The sequence below is a fragment of the Zosterops lateralis genome (genome assembly GCF_965231275.1).
Source record: "Zosterops lateralis genome assembly, chromosome: 4".
NCBI lineage: Eukaryota > Metazoa > Chordata > Aves > Passeriformes > Zosteropidae > Zosterops > Zosterops lateralis.
In genome coordinates, this window is record NC_139765.1 from 14,118,329 (window position 1) to 14,139,791 (window position 21,463).

The 21,463-nt window shown below is 44.9% G+C and overlaps 2 protein-coding genes across 7 annotated transcripts in view; both read right to left on the reverse strand.

The window, feature by feature from the left end:
• Positions 1-6,945: 6,945 nt before the first annotated feature.
• LOC310908642 (protein mono-ADP-ribosyltransferase PARP12-like) lies at positions 6,946-18,297 on the reverse strand. Of its 5 annotated transcripts, none has more exons than XM_083859880.1 (9): positions 15,947-18,297; positions 13,304-13,344; positions 12,324-12,459; positions 11,726-11,846; positions 10,635-10,719; positions 9,751-9,826; positions 8,902-9,032; positions 7,847-7,998; positions 6,946-7,269 (listed from the first exon to the last, which is right to left on the reverse strand). In XM_083859880.1, exons 3-9 carry the CDS (start codon positions 12,381-12,383, stop codon positions 6,989-6,991), a joined length of 906 nt encoding a protein of 301 aa, XP_083716006.1. In that variant the 5' UTR covers positions 12,384-12,459; positions 13,304-13,344; positions 15,947-18,297; the 3' UTR covers positions 6,946-6,988. The 5 variants fall into 5 exon arrangements, with proteins under 5 accessions (XP_083716006.1, XP_083716004.1, XP_083716003.1 ...); XM_083859878.1 differs by lacking the exon at positions 15,947-18,297 and adding an exon at positions 14,917-15,932; XM_083859877.1 differs by lacking the exon at positions 15,947-18,297 and adding an exon at positions 14,911-15,932.
• A 5-nt stretch (positions 18,298-18,302) lies between these two features.
• The window catches only part of LOC310908641 (cystine/glutamate transporter-like), a 33,303-nt gene continuing 30,142 nt past the window's right edge, over positions 18,303-21,463 (reverse strand). For both annotated transcript variants that reach the window (XM_083859874.1, XM_083859875.1), the window contains 2 exons: positions 19,302-19,476; positions 18,303-18,478 (listed from right to left, as the gene is read on the reverse strand). In XM_083859874.1, coding sequence (XP_083716000.1) covers positions 18,414-18,478; positions 19,302-19,476 — 240 coding nt within the window. In that variant the 3' untranslated portion in view covers positions 18,303-18,413. The remainder of the gene's footprint in view (positions 18,479-19,301; positions 19,477-21,463) is intronic.

Consider the following 21,463-nt stretch of genomic DNA (forward strand, 5'->3'; position numbering starts at 1 on the left):
TGCCCCTGAGGGGCAGGACCCCGCAAATCTCTGCTCCGCTGGCAGCTGTCGCTGGAGCCGCCGGGCTCAGGGCTCGGAGCTGGAGCGGCCCCTGCGGACCGCCCGCCCCGCGGGGATCCCGGGCTGGGCGGGCACCGCCACCTAGGGACAGGGACAGGGACAGGGACGGGGACGGGGTGCCGGCAGAGCCGCCGGCTCCGGGAAACGTCTCGACAGCGCTCCGTGGGCTCCTTCTCCGCCCGGCACCGGCGGCAATGCAGGGAAGTCGGGCTCGCCTTCTTTTTGGGGCACGCTTAGTTTGCATTCTCCTTTTCTCATGTGCCATCTCCACTTTCAGTGTCAATCGCAACGACTCCGAACACACACGTGAAGACCCGCCTGACAGCTGAAGAACAGATCGTCACCTTGTTTTGCCCTTTGTTGTTCCAAGGAGCACTTTGGAGATATCCCGACCAAAAGATCAAAAGATCTGACGCAGTCAGTCCTGCAGCCATATTCAGGGGCTTCCCAAATCCATCCTCAGCTCCCAACCTGGACATCTCCCTCTTCTTCAGCTGTATCCTTCCCTGCACCAGCATCTGCACTTACCCTTGTGCCTGCTTCTTCCCACACTCCCCTCCACGCTGCTGTACCACTGACTGCTTAAAATCAGTAAAGAGCTTTTCACTTCTTTTGTGTCCTGGCCTGCAAGCCTTGCCCATGCAGGACATGCTGTGCTGCAGCACCAGTCACATCCCACCTGCATTAGACATCAAGCAAACAGATACTTCACCTTTGAAGTTGATCTCACACTGCCAATAATCTGCTTGAAACTGGAGAGTGCCAGCCTGGTCAGTCTGAATTGCCTTTTCTGACTGTGTACAGGTTAACAGGTTAAAGCAGGAGCACAGTAGTTTGGAGTCTAGGAAAGAAGAAAAAAAAAAAAAAAAAAAAAAAAAAGGAATTATTCATCAGAAAAAATTGGCTTAAAATGCAGAACAGCATTTTATTGGATAACCATGTGTAATTGTCTATAGCTTGGAGTTTCCCAGTTCATTACAGCTGAACCCTATCTCCATCAGAAGCTGTTTCCTGGACACTGCTCCCCCCTCATCACAGCACACATGGCTGGGGACTGGTGGGGTGGTGCATCCCCAGAGTCCCATCCATCTCTGCAGTCTGTGGTGTTTACTGCCTTCTCCTTCCAGGCAGCATTAGAGAACATCACCACAGCTCTCCAAATGGTTTCCAAATGGTCCAACTGTCCGCACATAGGAGAGCTTTCTGACACAGTGTTCTGCTATAAGTTAGGATTTCCAAAGGAAAAGAGCACTCTCCTCATAGATGCACACACAACATATTAAAAAAAAAATTAAAGAAATTTTGAAAGGCTCTGGTTTGGTTAAGGAAAAAAAAATAACATTCAGGCCTCAACCTCTGACGGTCCTCTCATAAGTGATATAAGTAAAATTATGAGATGCTGCAGAATACATCAAAATGCATGTGGGGACACTCTGAGGCAAGGCACAAGAAATGCAGAGAGCACATGGACAGAGAGGGAGAAGAAAAAGATTATCAGCTTCTGGCAGTTTGCTTAATGGTAGTTTTGAGAGGGAAACCCAAACTCTGCAGGAATTCCTGGACTGTTGTCATCATTTCACAGCCCAGAAAATTGTCCAGCTTCCAAATCCTCAGGGAAGAAAACAAGTCCTAAAAGGTTTGGATTTTCTTTTTGCCTGTGCTCAAACCCAGGCATGCCATTTTCTGCCCTCTGAGTGTGCCAGCCCACAGAATAGAGCAAACACCTGAGCCTGGTTAGTTAACAGTAGTATTATTTGGTTGTTATCCATGTTTTACCTGTAGAAGTCAATACTTCTGAATTTGCCTAATAAAAAGGCAAGTTTTTATTTATAGGTTCCCTAATAAAACCTTCACAAGTGTGGGAATAGATCACCTGGCTATCCAGATCACGTAGCTCATGCCAGTGCAAGGAGCTGCTTCTCTTCATGAACAACAACTTTCACAATCATCTTGAATTCAGTCATTAGAGGATTATGTTAATTTTTATGTCAGTTGATGGCATTTAGATAGAAAAGAGTCCTGCAAGTTGTCTTCCCAGTTACGTAATGAATCTTTTGCATTACTTATGAATGTCTTTAATTATGTTTCAGCTCAGGAAACTGCCTAGATGCCACATGTTAACAGGACCAAATAGAACTGAAAGTTGAGAGGAAGAAAGGAAAAACAATCTAAAGTTCAATCCAGGAAGGAAAAGAAAAGCCAGTGATCAGGACACATCATGGAGTTACTCAGACTGTTCAGATATAGCAGCAGGTGGAGAAGATCCTGATAGGAAAATTGTATTTTGATAGCACTGTCACAAAGTTTAGGTTTAGTTAGCAGTCTACACCTTCATGCAGTGAAACTAATCACACTTCTTACTAAGAAAATGTACAGAGGACATTCTGTTAGGAAGAAATTTGATTTACTCAGTGAAAAAACCCCAACCAAACCAACCAACCAAGAAGACCCACAAAACAAACAAACAAACAAACAAACAAACAAACAAACAAACAGAGGGATTTTTTAAGCCATTAGGATTGACGTGAGGACCTTCAGTCAAATAAGTTATGTGAAGGCAGATACTGTGTCACTGCTAGGTCAGATTGTATGAGAAAAGACTCTTAGAAGAAATTGCTTGAGCTGAGAGACAAGACAAAGGTCAGCTGGCTTTCAGGACAGCAGAATGGAATATAGCTTGGGATGGATGCTACATAGTAAAACATAGTAAAAAGGCCCCATAAACCTGCAGGAATTTTTAACAGAAAAGCGAACTGGAAGTTGCAAGGGTCTATCTGCAAAATGCAGTCAGAAAGAGCCTGCAAGAAGCAAGAATGAACAGGTGCACGAATTGTTTAAGCAGACACCAATGTGACTTCCAACACCTCCTTTGGACTTAGTAAATGTAAAACGATATTGAAAATAAGATACAGTTAAGGAGACCAAAGCTGAAGATACAGACCAAGAAAAATTATTTACAGAACACACACTGAAATAAAATGTCTCCTTGGGAATGAATAAAGACAAAGCTTCCTCCAGTGGTGGGGATATCACGTGTAGACATTTCCCAAGTATTTCTAAGTTGAATACTGGCACACCAATTAATGGGCCCTCTGACATCGCTGTAAACCATCTGGAAGGAAAATCTAAGCTTATTAAGAACAGATGGATAAGAACCAGGTCAGCCTTCCCTATTGCTCCTATTTGTAAGCTAGATGTAAAAGTAGCCTTGTAAAGACAGTTTGAGTTGCTCTGGGAATTCAGGCCTAGGACTCAACATGCCAGACAATAGACACTGAAAAAGGACAGGAAAAACTAGAAAAAGCTGTTGCCTGAGACTTTTCTCCTACAGGCTCCTAAATAAAGGCTTCTGCCCTTCCCCAAACCCTTAGCTCTCATCATTACCAGAGTGATCTGGGTTCATTATTCCCTCAATCTAGAAACAGCCTCATTAAATAATGCAATTGTTGAACATGTCATGCCAAGAACAATATCTGTGTTTTCTTCATCTGGCACTCATACAGTGGTCATGCCAGGTTATGGGGCTCAGGTTGATTTTTAACAGTTTGAATGTTTTGGAAAATAATATGTCATTCAGCATGTTCAATTAAGCATTAGGTTTCTGCAGGTTAATCATCCTGTAATAAATTCCGTCAAAATTGTTAAAAAGGTTTCTTAAAAATTCTGAGAAGTCAAACTTGGCACCAGTAAATGAAAAGAAAGCCTGAAAACTTGCTGAAGTGTTATTTAATAGAAAGCCTAGACCAGTTGCATGAATATGTAACCAACTGTGTTAAAGCTAGGGATGCTGTGAAGCCCTAAGAGAATCAGAATAAAATCAATTAGAAATACATTATGATGAAAAGATCACTTGAGCTAACATCCTTGCAAGCAGAGACAAAAGCAGTACATTTGAACACATAGAAAATGATACATTATTTATATGAGTATAAAATGCCTCCATTGATCCTTCTGAATTGTTGCTGGTTCCTCAAAAGCAATTACTAAAGAAATTACTGGAGAAGCTGCTGATGCCCACAGCAGCCTGTCCAGGAGATGACAAAGAGAGGCTGCTCTTTGTCATCAGATGCAGAACAAGCCCACTCCAGCACCTGCCCACCCTATGTCAGTCTGGCTGGCACAGGAAAAGCAAACCCCTCAGAAATCAGTTTGGCTACTCACAGCATCCCTCAGGCCAGACCTTTTCCATCACCACCTTGGTGACTGTGAAACTGTCAGTCACATGCATGAACAGAAACAATTTAACCCTTTCTCAACAGTTTTTGTTTTTTTTTTTTTTTTTCAAGGAAAAAAACGTGTATGAAAAGCCAATAGAGCCATGCTTGGTGCCTGCCAACTAGCACACATGTTGCTGATGGTTTGCAAGCATTTCTCATCTAAAAGAGTACTGAGGAATGTTTTTTGCTCAGTACTTTGAAGACACCCAGGTACTCCAGAGGCAGCCAGAGGTTCAGGTTGGGAAGAAGCTTTAGCAAATATATGATACTGAGCAAAAGTCCCTTGAAGAAGTATTCATAGATTAAGTTGCTTTTCACTTTTACTAGCAGCCTCTGCTCTCAGTACCTCACTGGCTGAAATATTCCTGAGTCTTTTACGTTTAGATTCCCAGATCTGCTTGGGCTAGAGGTTCAGGATCATCTTATGCCAGTTAAAAATCATGCTGCAGCCTGCTCAGCTCTTTGTTGGTGTCAACACAAGCAGAATTGGAAATTGCTCATGCTTAATGCCATATTTCAAGTTTGGGTTTTGTGAGGGTTTTGGCTAGGTCAGTTTTCAAGCAGGTGAATGCCTTGCATCTGCTCCCTCCATCCAGCAGTGGCATGGGGGACCAGGAGAAGCACCCACCTGGAGGCAGGGCTGCTCCTTTGGGCAGTGGCACAAAGGGAGAGTTGCAGAGGGTGACTCTGAAAGAGCTGGGCTCCTCCAGGAGAATTTCCATGTCAGATCCTGGACTCCAGCACCTGCAGAGCCCACAGCAGTGCCACACCACTGCACACTGTTACAGCTGCTCACACCAGATCTGCCAGATCTTCTCAACGTAACACCCAGCACCTAATTCTGGAGGCAGCTGGAGGCTGTGAGAAACCCTCCCTGCAGTCAGAAATAGTTTTGACTTACTGGAAAATCTCATTTTCTTCCAAACTGTGCATGTTTGCACCTGTCCTCTGTTCTATGTCTGTTTTCCTCTTTTCCAGATCAACAACTCCCCCTGCTCCTGTGGCTGGCCTGGTACTCAGCAGGCTCTTCCTTACCTTCTCCTGCCTCTGATGAATTTGACAATCATACTCTGAAGCCCACCTGGAAACAACTTCCTCCCACATAATGGGTGGTTTCTTCTGTCATGGAGAAAAATGGGGGAAGATGATTTATACACATGCATCATTCCACAGAGTATTTCATATAATAGCAAAACTCTTCCCAAACCCTCCATCTCCAAGCCTTTGTCCTTCCCAGAGGCTGCACGTCCAAGCCCCCTTACACTGATGAAGCAATGGAGGAAATCTGTGGAATGTTGCAAGGACCAATGCAGGGTGACAGCTGAAAATGGTCCCTGTTCAGGCGCTTCCCATCCACTTTAAGTGACTTTCATTTTTACTTCCTGACTGTAGAAGAGTTCTCTGCTTACCTGTGACTGACAAGAGAAGATCACTAATTTGCAAAAGAACAACCACTAGGCTTCTACAAAAGCAGTAAGATATGAAAGTGCATGAATCAGTGCAGCTTAGGGACTTATTGCAGTCAGCTGTCTTTCCAAATTTTCTAAAGGCACTGATTGTGCCTGAAGATAGCAGCTTTAGGAGAGCTGATGAGATCATACACACAGCCCTCCTCTTGGTTCCTCCTAGCTATGACACACACAAGTGAACCATTTGCGACTCCTCAATTACAACTTATACATCACAACTGTTTTAAAATAAACCATTCATTTCTGTTTCCATGCTATCAGTCATCCCAAATGTCCCATTATCCACCAAGTTTCATGTAATATGACGATAATTCAAGTTTTGCCACCCTCCATCCCAGCTGGAGTACACACTAGTGGGGCACTTCTCCATCATCAGGAGTGCCAGGCAGCAACAGGGTAAACCAAACCAGCCACCACCAGTGTCAGCTTGCAGAGTGGGAAGGAGGTGGCTGTGCCAGCAGCCAGCCCTCACAAAGCCCCTCTGTCTCACTGCTCACTGCTGCAGGAACTGGCTCCACAGCCTTGATGGGTCACTGCTGTGTGACATTATTCAGCTCACCATGGACTTCCTCACTGCTGGTGTCATGGCATGGTGGGGATCTAACTTCAGCAGCTGCCATATCCCTGCTTTTCTTGACCTAAATCCAGCAGGGACAGAGGAAGGCCAGGGTGTCACAGAGACATGCAGACTTGACAGAGCAGAACAAGGTAAGGCGAGATGTCAGCAATGTGACCAGGAAACAAAGCAAAGTTCTTTGCCAGCATTAATTACAAAGCCTTCAGGATGCAGGAGCTTCCTGCCATTTACTTGAAAGACAGGCCATGATTCCTCTCTTGAGGACCATGATGTAGGTAGTTTCACTTTTCCTTCTTCCACATTCCCTGCCCAGCCTCCCTTTGGCATATCAGCACCATTGCAGGCAGGAATCAACCCTAGGTGACCATATCAGTGTATCAAGGTAATTTTAACTCGGCAGGTGTCACTGCATCATGGTATGCAAGGCAGGTATATCCCCAATCCAGGTTAGAGATAGGGTGAATGCTAAAGCTTAGCACTGCACTAGCTAAGGGGAAAGAATATCCCCTAACAAAAAACTATGTTCTAAAACCATCAGGGGATTGATACTGGTTCACTGCATTACAAAGTGTTCTAAACCTACAACTAAAATTGAACAAACATTTTAAAAAATGTACTGAAGAGTAATTTATTCAGCGTGAATTCAAAGGACATTCCACCATTCATTACAGGACCACACAGCTGGTCTCAACACTGTACTCCAAGATATAGGCAGGGTAAACTTGCTGCTTCTCAAAGATGACAAAGATGGAAGGGTCTGTTGGGTCATCCACGCAGCTGTCATAGAGTCTATTTGAATTTTTGGCTCTGGGTGGAGGGCGACAGTACTCAGGGTTCCCCTGCACAAAGTCTCCAATAAGAACCTGAGCTACGAACATGCTGTAGCGCCCACTGCGAGAAGAACAGTACTCATGGGAGTAGCTGGCATCTCTGGCAAAGTAGCTTCCTAAGGAGCAGAAAAAGCCACAAGTCAGACAATAAACCAGCCAAGGGACAAACGTGCTAACAGCACTTCAGCAGCCAGCAATTCAACAACTCAAGGTAGCCCTACAAAGTTTATTCAGTGTGAATTCAAAGGACATTCCACCATTCATTACAGGACCACACAGCTGGTCTCAGTGCTGTACTCCAAGACACAGGAAGGGTAAACTTGTTGCTTCTCAAAGATGACAAAGATGGAAGAATCTGTCAGGTCATAAAGTCTGTTTGTATTTCTTGCCAGGTGTTCCCACATTGGCTTATTGTAAAATATTACAAACTCCAGTCCACATTTCTCCATCAACCTCCCAATCCCACCTGTCCAAGAGCAGGTACCTGACGCAAAGAGAGGTGTTTTTAGCCCCATTTGGAATGGGATTGCTGTGGGTGCTACCTGAAGCAACGCAGATGTACACAGGTGAGAGTGCCCTAAAGGCAGGAGTACATGGGTTGGGAACCATCACCACTTCGCACCCACATCCCCCAGCCTGGCAGGGGTGTGCAGTCCCCGCTGCTACAGCCCCTACACCCTTCTGCACTTGTACCTTTTCCATACATTGTCCCATGGGTCCCACAGAGTCTCCAGTCAAAGTTCTGCTCACATATGGCAGACACATGGGATGGACTTGTGCCATGGAACAGGAGCCTCTCATTCACCCCTTTCGATTGATGGAGCTTCTTCATCTTTTCTTTTTGCCTAGAGACAAAACAAACAAACAAACAAACAAACAAAAAACCCCACAACCAAACAAAATTAAAAACAAAAAAAGCTTGTTATCTTGGTTCAAACAAGGAAAATTTCCCAACTCAACTCCTCCTGGTTCTGGGTCATACAGGAGCAGTGACACAAATCACTTCCAGTGAGGTTACTGTCTGCTTTGCACTTCTGCTGGTACCCTGCTGCACAGCTGGCTCCTGCCAGCAAAACAAAAAGTTCTCAGCATCACTATAGACTGTGTCACCCACAACTTCATACCACATGAGAGAGTAAAGAGACAAACATCTCTTGACTGGGAGTTGGTCAGTTTCCATGTTATATAAATCCTGAATACATAAATATGTTTATAAAACTGAGCTGTATGAAGCCACAGTGAAGACTGTATAATCTCTGCCCCTATCTTTATCACAAAAAAATGCCTCCTCTGTTTGTTTGGGTTTTTTGTTAACTCCTATGTGGAAGAGGCTAAAACCAAAAGAATAAACCTGAAACACCAAAGCTCAGTTATGATGAAGGAAAAGAATTTACTTTTTGAAAAAGACTAGCAAGAATCACACACACATCTTGCTAGGGATAAAAGGCTCATTTCTACACACACAGATGCAAGAACACAGATGCAACCTGAACAACCCAATCACAGAGAGAGGAGCCCCAGTCCCCTTCCAGGACTGCCCTAGGGAGGCCTCAGCTTCAGGGAGCCAGGTTTTGGGGCAGTCATAAGTCTGAGCCACCAGCCAGACATGGGCAGAGAGATGTGGCAGCCTCACTGCTGGACTGCTGCATTTGGCAGCTCCAAATGTAGACTATGGAGGACAACAGATCAGGAAATACCATTCTTCTCATACAGTAAGGATAATGAAATTAAATTAAATAGATACAAACCACTGAAAAATGTCCCAAAGTGTTGGGTTCTGGATCCTCTGCAGTTGGTTGATGCAGTAATTTTTCATTGTCTTCTCAAACAGACTCTTGATTTTTCTATATTCTTGGGAATCGTAGCTGAGCTGTACCAACTGAAAAATTTTAAGCACTTAAAATAAGGTATTACTGAAAGTAACAACACCCAGTACTTCCAAAGGACTCATCAACCTTCTCACATCTGCTGAAAAGCCCCACCACAAAAATCACAAGCTGCTTCTGTTTTTCCTGTTAATGCTCCTTCAGCATCACTCCCCCTGTGGAAGCACAGGCACTGACTGAGGGAAATCAGTGCAATCCCATGCAAGCTTCCTTTTGAGGATGCACCTCCACATCTGGACTGTTTTTAATTCAGAGTAACCTAAAGCTGAAATGCACAGTGGTATTCAGGCTGAAGCAGAATGAAAGTTTCACCTTAATCCTGACACTCTAGCTCCTTCCCTACAGGGCTAAACTGCAGTTTTACTGCAGCAAATGACATCCTGCCCCAAAATGACAGAGGAATTACCTCCTTAAGATGCAATTAATCTGGTTTATCAGAGGATGAAATGCCTTGGGAGAGTGCAAAGGACAGGAATGAGCATCAGTGGCCTTTCTTACCCTGTGTGGTATCACAGGGGCTTCTCTGAGAGCCTCCCAGGAAATGGATGTCTGTTCTGAATAGGAAACTGTCAGTCTTGTTTCACATCATATTGCTTATTTTATTAGACACATTTAAAAGCTGGTAACATCTCAATTGCCTTGAATTGTACCCTTGGAAAAATCAGTACAGGACAGAGCTCTCCCTCCCACTGGAGAGCGGGAAAGTCCTACCTTGAACCCAATATCAGGTAATGCAGTTTGGTCCCATTGTGGAGGATAGACAGGATGTGATAGAGTCGTATTTTGGCTACAGAACAGAAAAAGGACCCAGTCAGCTGGTGATACTACTAACCAAATGTCCCTTCTGGAGAATGTAACCACAGGGTCTAAAGTAGCCTTCAGGCATCCATTTGGGTGCTATAGTTTGTTTTCTTTCTGAATGAACAAACCTTAGGTTGAACCAACACTTTAATTGAACCCTCAGCTTCACATGCACTGTTTGCTGGTGAGTTTCTAAAGCAGAGACAGCTCTTATTAAAATAAATCAGTAGCACAAATAACACTTACAGTAGATATGTTCATTAATTCTGTTAAGCTGAACTCCTTTTAGTAAAAGTCATAAGATAGGATATCTCAAGTAAGTGCCTCTAGTTCACTTCATTTCAGTGGATTTGCCTGTTCTGAGTTTAATTTATCCTCAGCTTTCCAAGGGATGATATCCATATGCACCACAGCTTTTGGGATTGGCAGTCCCCAGCTCCTAATCATTGCACAGTGTATTTATTCATGTTGGGGCATAAATCAAGGAATAAAAATTCCTGGCACAGTTGTGTCAGCCCATGTGGCCTTGCCCCTTACAGAGAGAGCAGATCTACTCCAGTGGTCTCTCACAGCTGCCAGAGACTGCCACAAGACATCCCTCCAGAGAGCTTTACAGAAGCGTTGCATAATTTACAAATACTGTCACTGTAAAATATACTGTTAAACCAGTCAGAAAAAGGTATCTAAAAATGAATTTAAGAAATATAAAATTGCATTCTAGGCAGGTAGGAGGAACTCCTTAGCAGAAAGATGCTGTCCTCTAGAGACATTGTTAAGCAATGAATGTGTATTACCTTCCTTCTTGTCCACCTTCAGACTGTTTCGGCAGTCGAATAACACTTCTTTGAGTTTGAAAGAGCACATTTGTTTGGACCATGTCTTGAAAGAAAAACACAATAACTCAATAATTCATTGTCTAGGGACAGACTCTTACATGTTAAGTAAAAATAAAAGAGGAGGTAGCCCTGAATATTGCATTGTGGTGCTCTCTCTATCACACCCACCCCAATGCAAACTTCATTCCCACTTGCACTGCTCCTACTTGGATATCAGCAATGTCAACCACCTGCTAGCAAAGGCTGTGAAACTTGAAGGCAACCAAGCACCAACTGCATCTGCACTGGTATTCATATCCAGGCTGCTGGCCAAAGAAAACCACATCTGATGGCAGGCCTACAGCAGGAAACAGTTTTCAGTGCAATGAGGGCCACAAACCTGGCTTTCCTGGCAGCGCAGGGCTGCTCCACGGTGCTAAAAGGAAAGCCTGCACTCTCTTCTTGGTCCTGTAACAATGTCACAGAGCACATGCTGTGTGACATAGCTAATTATCCATTGTTTCCTCCTTTAAACACCATTCTTCATTCATGCCAGGAAACATTTGAAGTTTGGAAAGCTAACAGGAGTTTTAAATTAGAAACAGAAAAGCATTTTTCATTTTCCCATTTTTCTCTCTCTGTGCAACCAGCCCTAAATTTGTGTTTGCTGCATTGTGCTTTCTCTTCCCATAAGTAGCTCACAAGATGTTCACCATGGGCTCACTTCTTCACCTTTTGACTTTTCAGTGCCTTTTTTTTATTCCTGATTTCTCATCCCTCCTTTTGGGCGAATAAACCCAAATGTACAAGCCAAGGTGCCATGAAGCATTTACTCTCAACTCTTCTGAATGTACAATATTGTCAGGTATGTTTTTTTGACTACAGATGCTCAAGTGTAAAAGCTCAAGTAGGGTGTCTCAAAACTGCAGAGAAATTTACCTACTGCTCAAGTTCTGCTTGGAGAAAATTTGCAGGAGGAAGAAGAGCTGTTCAAAGAGATGCAGACACAGTGTGAAAACCTTCAAGCCAACTGCACTGTGTAATGAACTTAAAACAAGGAGATACTTCACCTGCAAAGTCTAACTTATACTGCTGAGAACCAGCCCTGAAAACAATAACACCATTCTTGTCAGCTTGATATTCATTCTCCAGAATTGCAGATGTTACAGTGGCAGTGACATGATCTGGGTGCTGCAGAAAGAACAAGGAAATTATCCATGTTAGAAACCACCCTTTGGTTTAGGTGTCACTGCAGAAATACCAATGTTTCCCCAGGCCCCTGTGACAGGGTGATGTTTTGAAATGAGTCTCTATGGCTTCAAGCATTTTGTTCTACAGTGATGGAGGGGTACCCCACCAAGCACAGCTGCTTCTAACAACAGCAACAAAGCAGCCTTCAGCCCGTGTGGTCAGCTCCAGCCAAACGACGTTTGTCAACCCTGGAAAATGCACCCGCTTTCAAAGCCAGTCCCTTGAAAGCTTTCACAGAGTTCCATTCCTGCTTTGAGGGACAATTAAGAAGACAATTCCAGCCAGGCATTGGAGCAGCACTACAAGGGCACCCAGTGGTGTGTGCAGAACACATCAGCTGCAGAACAACACGCTCTAAATAACTCCCCAGAGATGGCTTAACAAAAGCTTTCAGCATGAACAGCAAATGAATTTCACCTCTTTCCCATACTCAATCCACTGCTTGGAATCATCGAGCCAGTACCAGACATATTCCATTTCAGGGGCAGACAGATGAGTCAGGAGACAACACAAGTGGAGAAGAGCTGATGGGCATCCAGCTGCTTGCCCTGCCCTGTATTGGAAAAGAAATCCAGGTCAAAGTAGGGGTTTCCAAAGCAGTCAAATTGTGCAGTATCCCTGGTCTGATCATAAATCTATTCATTTTTCAAAAAAGGAGACCCCCTCCAGCTGGGAAGTGCAGGTTTGCCCCACAACTGAGGAACTGATGTTCGTATGTTTATGGGGCATGGTAAGCACCACAGAAATGACCCTGGCCTTGACCTGTGCCACTGATTTTCCCTAAAAATACATTTTAAGAAAATACACTTGACACAGAGATTCCCCTGCAGCCCACAGAGAGACAGCTGTGCCCCTGCAGCCTGTGGAGGTCCATGGAGCAGAGATCCATACTGCAGCCCATGGAGAAGCCCATCCTGAAGCATGTGGACAGGCCCTAAGGGAAGCTGCAGTCCATGGAAAAGAACCCCTGCTATAGCATATTTGTCCTGAAGGACTGCAGCCCATGGGAAATGAACCATGCTGAGGCACAGGAAATTTTTGAGAACGATGGAGCAGTAGGTGGCAAGTCCTACAGACTGAGGACAATATCCATTCCCCTTCGCCTCTGCATTGCTTTGGTAGAAGGGTGTAGAAAAGTCAGGAATGAAGAAATGAAGTTGAACCTGGGAATCCGTGGAGTGGGGGAATACGTGATCTAATTTTCTTTCCTCACAACTTAAATCTATTTTAATTTGCAATAAATTAACATCCCCCAAGTCAAGTCTGTCTTGCCCAATGTTCACCTTGGCTTTATCTCAGTTCATGAACTTTCCCATCTTATTTTCTCCCTACCGTCCTGTTGAGGATAGGGAGTGAGAGAGCAAGTCTCACTTGGAGGAGGGGATATTGTTACTTACCAGCAAAGTCTCTGCTCTGCACTCTACCCTAGACACAGCACCTACAAGAAGAAGAAGATGAATCAAGTAGCCACCAAGAGTTCCAACTCATGAGATTCTACTTTGCTTCCTGCTGTACTTCACTGTCCATTTCATCTCCCAGTTTTGAACCCAGAGAACATTTTTAATGTCTCTCACCACTTTACTGCCCCCACAGCACTGCCTATCATGGATCACATATCCATTGCCAAAAGCTGCCAGCTGTTGAGCTTCCAAGGGTCTATGACAGAGCTACTCTGAGCTGCCTCAAGAATCTGAACATGATATTGAAACAGAAACTGGAAATGATCATGTATCCAGCTCTGACGCCCTTCGTGCCTTGGCAGGGATCAAGGGTATTCAGAGCAGGCCAATGAGAGGAAATCATTACAGGAGCAGCTCCCTCATAGAGCTGTTTACAGTGCAAAGGTCCACAAAACAAAGGCGTGGCAGCCCCAGACTGCCAGAACAAAGAGCGAGGAAGAACCCGGGTTTCCTTGCAGGCAGACTTTGTTCCAGCGCTCTCCGTGTAACACCAGCCAGGCCTGTTCCTAGAAAAATGCTCCAAATTATTCTTCTCTCCCTTTGCTGGGCATTCAAGAGATCCAGCACTACCAGGAGATTTTTTGGACATGGCTGTCCCTTTTTTCCTCTCTGCACGCCACCATGCTGCTGCTGGCACGGCTGAAGAGTTTGAAGTTTGTGGATTTGAAGGGTGGGATTTGAGGAGGGAGGTGGGGAGAGGGCAAATGGAAAGGAAAGCAGGGAAATGGGGTGGGATAATGTTTCCAGGCAGCTTTTCTCCACTGCTGCCCCTCTGTCTCTCTTCCCTCTATCCCCACTCCAGATAACCCCAGCTCATCCCTGCCAGCTCCCCTGCCGAGACTTGGGGCTCCCAGTCTGCCCTAATCACATGAGCTTGCAAAACTGTCCACTTGTGGCCTACTTTCCTCTTCACTTTCCAGCATTTCTGCTCCATGCTGGGATTCCCCCCTCACCCCAACTAGAAACAGAGGTGAAACACTTAAAAAGCAAACAGAACTATTTCACCAGCCAGACAGGTAGCGTCCTTTGCATTTTGCTGAAGATCTCACTACATGGTTTTGTGCAACTGTACATCTGCTTTTTATATCTTAACAGGAATAACTTTATACAGAGAAAATTTTATACTTAAATAGCAACCTCATGCTACCTTTTCTCTTACACAAGAAGAAAAGATGAATGAATGAAGATACAGAAACAACTTACAGTATGACAAAGTGCAAGCCAGTATCCCTCCAGCACACCTTAAAGCCAAGCCCACAAGCTATGAAATCCTGAACTTCCTGTCTGTCCAGCCCTCCCCTCCCAGCTGCAACCTGGGAAGGCTGTCAGAGCCCAGCATGTGCCACTTCCCTGGCACAGTTCTGTCCTCGGGCTGCCCAGTCACCACCCTCGGGAGCTGAGGGCATCAGCCTTGTGCTTGCCAGGCCGGATGAGCCTGCTCCACCTTTGCTCTGCATGGCAAAGGTGCCCCAGGTGCAGCAACACCTTTGGAAGTAAACCACAGCTGGCCTGTGAGAGGTCCCTGTGAACTCCCCACAGCACACCTGTACCTCGCTGTCTCTCTCCCTCGCAGCCTCTCGCCGTGGGAGCACAGATGCCTGTCTGCCACAGACCCTTGAGGAAGCAGGCTGAGTAACATTTCCTTCTGGTTATTGCGACAGACGCATGCGCATCTGCCAAGCACGAGCAGGCTGGCCAGGCACAGCCCAGGGCTTTGGCAAATACAGCTGCACAATCAACGTCACTACGAACCAGCAGAGTTTATCCCTGCTTCTGGGTTTCTGGGCTTACCTAAAGCCAGTACCTGCCAGCCTTCCAACGGCTGGGGATATACAGGGCCTTCTCCTTTCTATAAGGAGCAGCTTCTATAATGAACATTATTCTTGGAAATCCAACAGCCAGCACTGTCTTGCAAAGTGACGTCCCAAATCTCAGTGCAGAAATGGGTGCATTGTTCATCTGCTGTCCCCAGGGTTAGTGGTGGGGGGACTTGCAGCAAGCAGAGACACACTGAGCCACACAAACCTGTGTGTGCTGAGCACAGAGCCCTGGGAGACAGGCTCACCCAGCCCTCGGAGCTCTGCAGCGTCCCAGGTGTTTGTGTTCCTGTACCTTGGAGTCTGATCCTCCTCTCTGCTCTTTTCCACACAAATCAGACAAGACTTAGGAGCTTTCCAGTCTAACCTCCAGCCTTTCAGAGGCTGACAGCACTTCCCAGCAGAGCTCTTAGGCATAAAGCTTAACAACAGGTCAAGTAGTCTTAACTATGCAAACTTTTTAAGCCAAAAGCATTTCTTGGACTTTTTTTTTTTTCTCAGATTGTGTGCAGTTGCACTACCCAGAACATTTTTCTTTACTGCTAACCCAGTCACACTAGATCAGTAGTGGCTGAAACACAAAAATCTCTGAGTTTCCAGAAAGGGTGCACTCTGAGTGCATTCTATAGACATAGCATAAAAAAAAAACAAACAGGCAAACAAGCCCAACAAAACCCCTTGCACATACACACACATACACAAAAAAACCCTCAAAAAACTAAAACAACAAAAAAAAGAGACACAAATGTGATTATGAACTCACTTTCTTTCACTTCTGAGGCCCTACTGAGGCTTAAGAGCTTCAGTAGACATGAGACAGCAGCTTTAGGAAGAGTATTCTGGCTTGGTAGAAAATGTTTACAGTCTTTACTGCACACCATCCTCTCTAAAAACAAACAACTCTCCACAAACTGGAAACTTGAGCTCACTGTAAACTGATACCTTCTAAACATAGTCTTTATTTTTTTCCCCTTTTCATTGCAATGCCATCCATGGAGTTGTTGAATCTCTGATTTCTCAACCATGGTACTACATCTGTCTGCATTTCCAGTATCTGGGAATGAAACAGGTCTTGGAGCAGACATCCTATGTATAGCCCTGCAAGATCATATTCCTGCACAGTCAGCAGAGGCACCCAAGTGTGGTTTCCTGGCATATGTCGAATGATTTATCCTTTATAAAGAAACCATGGTCCAGCAGGTAGCATAACTTAGTTTTCTCCCAGGAATTTCAATTTTGTTCACTTTTTCTCTTCAGAGGAAATGGACAAAAAGGGACATTTCACCCTTTGTCTGTGCCTCTGTGACACACAGCAGGTCTGCTGCAATTTCAGACCGTTACAACGTTTGATGTGGGAGTCCTGATGTTACAACATGTGCACACTGTACTCACATGGGTATTGCAGTCTGGGACCAAGCTGGACCTCATGCTTCTACCTTAGGATGTGTAAAATCCCCTAAACCAGTACCTAAGTGGGTGGACTCAGAAGCTCATCTGGTTCTGCAAGATTTTCTGCAGGTTGGTTCCCCAGCCACCCATACTGGGTCCCGGTTCACCACTGGAGTGCTGTGGGATGGTGTGCCAGGAAGTTCAGCTTCAGCAAAGCCTGGCATGAGGAGGGACTGGTTCTTGTCTGGGAGCCTGGAAGCATTTCCAGATCTCACTTGAATCCATTCTATCATTTAAAGCCACTATCTTCTCCTGTAGGTTGTGATGGTTTCTGCTGTGAGAATTTTCCCAGTGAGACTGTATTTCATGTTGGACAATGTCCGGCAGCTTGTAAATTAAATTGTGGGAGGATAGTGGGGAAACAAGCCCTGCAACCACATTGCTGCTGTCCCAGCTTAATTCAGCACAGGAACAGGAAGCAGTCATCACAAAAATAACAATTCTCAATTGCTTTGGAAAAAACCCAACTTTAGTTCCAAAATTTTACATGTTTCAGTAAATTACATTGGATTTTTAAACAGTACTTTGTTTTTATTTTCAGTACATAAATGTTTGATACAAAGGGTTAAAAAATGCTCCACACATTCTCCTGTTCCTCTTTCCAGCAGTCATTAGAGGAGTCTCAGCATGCTACTTCCCATCTTTTAGGAACCGTTTAACAATTACCTGATTGTAAATAGCTCATTGCTGTTTTATCTGGACATAACATTGCCACATTAATAATGTAAACCAAAGTAATCCAATAATGGAAACCTTTCTTATGCCATTAGTTCAAATGAGCATTTATGGATTAAATCAGCAAGTCATGTGCAGTTGGCAAGTTAAAGCTTGGATATGAAGTCGCTCATGTCTTCTTACAGCACCAAAATATGCACTTATTCAGGAATCTGCCCAAGTCTCATCAGTGGTCCTGTCTAATTAAAGGAAGAATTGTGTTTCGCTGGAGCTAGGCCAAATTCTGAGTTTTCAAATTTGCTGGTGAGGAGTGGGTCTGGGAAGTTGAGGGAGAGACCAGGATCTATTCTGTCATATTCTAGTTGATATTTAACTGGTTTTTTTTTTTTTTAATGCATTTGTACATTTTAAAATTAAATTCCACAAAAGTAAAATTCAAAGCTGAAAGATTATTTCAAAGCTAAAAAAATCCATTCTGATTATAGAAAAATCAAAGCAAAACATTCTGAACTTACTTTACTAATACTTGACTTTCAAATATCTTCTCATTAGCTCAATCTGCACTTTCTGGTAAATAAAATTTTATCCCCCTGCATGTCCCTTCCCATTTAATCTGCCTTATCTATAGTTTGCTCTCTCCAACCCTTCCCCTTGTCCACAACAAGGCTACTATAGTGATTCTGTTTGAAACTTGGATTTGGCTTGCATGTATTGGATTCTAAGTTCTGCAACATGCCCGTTTCCTCTATTTGCCAAGCTAAGAAAACAAAATACTGTCTCTGTCATACACACATAAACACACACACTCTCAGTTTTACTCAGGACTGGGCTAGGCTGCAAAATATGGATCTTGGTTTCAAAGACACTCTGCAGGCAAAGCAAGCTCATTTCAGAGAACCAGTCTGCTCTTCTGAAAAAAAGAAAAGGGCAGGAACAGATCCCGATTGGCAAGCATAGGAACACTTGCAGCAAGGTTTTGGCTCAGAGTCATCCTCATTTGCACTAACTAAAAAGAATAAAAGCATGGCCTGCTTTTGGTAGGATCAAAGGTGTCAAAAATGGTGGAAGTAGATTTTTATTGTCCTCTATGAGTTCTGATGATTTTCTCAGTAAGTCTTGATTTCTTGTTGGACAACTTCCAGCAGTAACTGTAGTTTGTGTGTAAGATAATCTGAAAGGGTGGAAAAAAAGGAAAGAAGCTTAGTCCAGAGGAAATCCTGAGATATGGCTTAAAATCAGAGTATCAGCACTGATGGCTAGAGCACTTTATGTTGGCAGATCACTGTATCTGTTTCCTATTCTTGCTGTGTGTTTTCTTCTATTCAGTAGTTACTGATGCACCTCTATCTAACATCAAATAAAAGAAAACAAGACTTGGAACAGAAATGACAAATTAAACTCAAACCCAGGCTCTGAATTCTGAAAAAGCCCCTTGTGCCACCATGCCTACATCCAAAGGAAATCTGTACCAGACACTGTATGGATGGAGATGTACTTAATTTCCATGGCTACATTTGTGCCCAAACCATCCTGGCCTCTTTACCAAGCTGACAGACCTCTGGCAATACTCTTCTCCTACCAGTCCTCTCCCCAGCCTTTCAGCAAGTAAGTTTATGCATGGAGCTACAGTGTCTGCCTGTAGTCTCTCCATCCTAACTTTTCATCTTTTTACTCCATGTCAGACAAATTTGATCCAGAGCTGGTGATCCCAAAGACATGAAAGTTTAGTAGGTACCAGGGCTGAGGTGGGAAAACGACCCTCTCTGTTCCCCCTGTTGGTAGACCTCAGCTTTGTCTTTGTTAAAACAAATTTGGCTGTGGAGGCTGTGCCTTGGGAAAGGCATCAGAGTGGTGCCAGAGGTCATGATTTAGGTTTCATGAAGTCTGTTGGTGAAGGAGAAATCTGCACCAGAGATGAGCCCTGGGAACAAACCAGCATCCCAATCCTCGAGTATGTTTAGGTCCACAATACAGAAAGTCAAATGCATACTTACAAAACAGGTTGCGGCAGCGGTCTGACATCTGCCTGTGGATTACGAGGTAGTAGACTGGAAAACCACTCAAAACCATGGTGCATCCAATGCTAATGCTCACAGGGTCTGAGTAGAAAGACATTGCCACTGTGAAGAGGCAGATGATGGTAAAAGAGACAGGAACAAACAGGGGAACCTGGGGAAAAGATCATAGAAGACTATCAGGGAAAACTGGAGGCTGCAGCCAATCAGACTCTGTATATGTCTGCACACACTTGTCATTTCTCCATCTAAAGAAAATGAGAAGAATCTTATCCTGTCCTGCCGAGTGCTTCTGTACAATCAGACTGCAAACGATTGCATCAGCTTCAGAGCCCAGTATGCTCTGTGAGGTGCATGCCTCCTATATTCATGTACACCAAAATCTAAACCTGCTTGCAACTGGAAGCCAAGCAGGGAGAGAAGCCATCTACACTCCATGGCTCTGTCAGTGTCCTGCTCCTGTGCATGCACATGCACACATACCTACAGGCCACCTAAGGCAACTGCTGAGCGAAAATCTGAAGCCAAGAAAGAAGTGACACTTTGAATCAAACTGTTCTTTGCTTATAAAACTCATGGCTCATATTTACCTTCCTCCAATTCGCCTGAGACTTATAGTGACTAAGCCAAGACAAACCAGGCTCCCTATCCCTGTCTCTGTAGTACCTGCACCAAGAACTTCAGCTTCAGAGACACCATGGTGAAAATCAAAGCAGCACTCAGCACTTCAGCCATACCCTATTGGGTAAGCCAATTCATCTGGGTTATTTGGAGAGCAAATAGGAAGACTGCAATAAATAATAAAACTGTGAAACACTCCCTCTGTCTCTGGATCCAAACTCAGCCAAGAAGCTCCTTGCCATGGCTGATGAAATGAAGGAGCTGCTCTCATACAGGGTGGCAACCTTTACCAGTAATAAAGATTGTATTTTGGATGCTCAACATGCCAAGTTGGAAGAGATCAGTTGCTCTAGGTATGGCAGCCATCCAGCCATCAAACTTAGGTACTCTTGTGTTTCCAGCCAGAGCATCCCCTGCCAGCCACTCCTGCATGCACATCTGCTTGCGAGGTGTGCGAGCGGACTGCTCCCTCCTCTTTCAGATGTTTTCTCACCGTTTTTAACTCAAAATGCAATGGAAAGCGTTAAGTACCAGCACTGTCATACGGATGCCACGCTTTGTTCTCCAGCGGGCAGCGGCCGGGGACCGCCTGTGTGCAGCCACTAGAGCGCAGCACGGGCCCGCGCAGCCCTTCTCTCTTGCACAGAGCTGATAAATACCAGTGGAAAGGAGCGGGGGGAATCAGCCGAACTGACCAAAAGGCCAGTGTTTCCTTCCCTCGTTTAATCAGCGCTTAGGAGCTGCTAGAAATCTGAATCTTTGTCTGAAGAAAACCAGGGCAAAATCTCAGCATCTGAAACCATCAGCAGTGCCACCCACTAATACACCTCCCCTGAGAAGCTTGGTTAGAAAGAAAAGCTATAAACTTATTCAGTTTGGTTCTGGGGGAGTACACAAGTGCAGCCAACCAACAAACTGGGGAGCCTCGAGTTCTCTGCTAAATGCAAAGACCGAGAAGAAAAATTACCCCAACCTTTGCAGGAGGAGGTGCTCAGCTCACAGAGGACCCTGCGACTGCAGGAAAGTGTTTCTGTCCCCCAGGCTGCTCTCTGCCTAGTGCCAGGCCCCCGAGGTCCTCTCCATTCCCCAGGAGCTGCTGGCGGGAGGCACCACGCAGGGGCCACCAGAGTCAGGAACAAACTGCGCTCGCCTCAAGCACCGCCCCAACCTAATGCCTTCTGTACATTATCCGGCACTGGGAGAGGCGCCCAAGCACAGGGAAGCTGCTCCAGCACCGGCTCCAGCATCCCCTGCTGACTTGAGGGGGATCCCAGCACCCAGCAGTGACAAAGGCCACAAGAGGGGCCCACTTGAAAAAAATGAAATTCGGGAAACTGAAACCTTTAATTGTCATACAATAAGTGTATTAATACCTTAAATGTTTATTTTGTAAAAAGCCACCTCCGTGCGACCCCCGCTCCCGGAGCGAGCCACTGCGGCGGAGCTCGTCCCCGTCAGCACCATGCTGCGGCACGGCGGCGGCGGCCTGGGGCGAGAGCGAACAGAACCGGCCACTTCTC

Coding starts and splice junctions, on each gene's coding strand:
- LOC310908642 (XM_083859880.1), bottom strand. CDS start 12,383: ATGGAATATGTCTGGTACTGGCTCGATGATTCCAAGCAGTGGATTGAG. Junction 10,720..11,725: donor GTATAAGTTAGACTTTGCAG/GTGAAGTATCTC, acceptor TTTTCTTTCAAG/ACATGGTCCAAACAAATGTG. Junction 7,270..7,846: donor TGGGACAATGTATGGAAAAG/GTACAAGTGCAG, acceptor TCTGCTCCTTAG/GAAGCTACTTTGCCAGAGAT.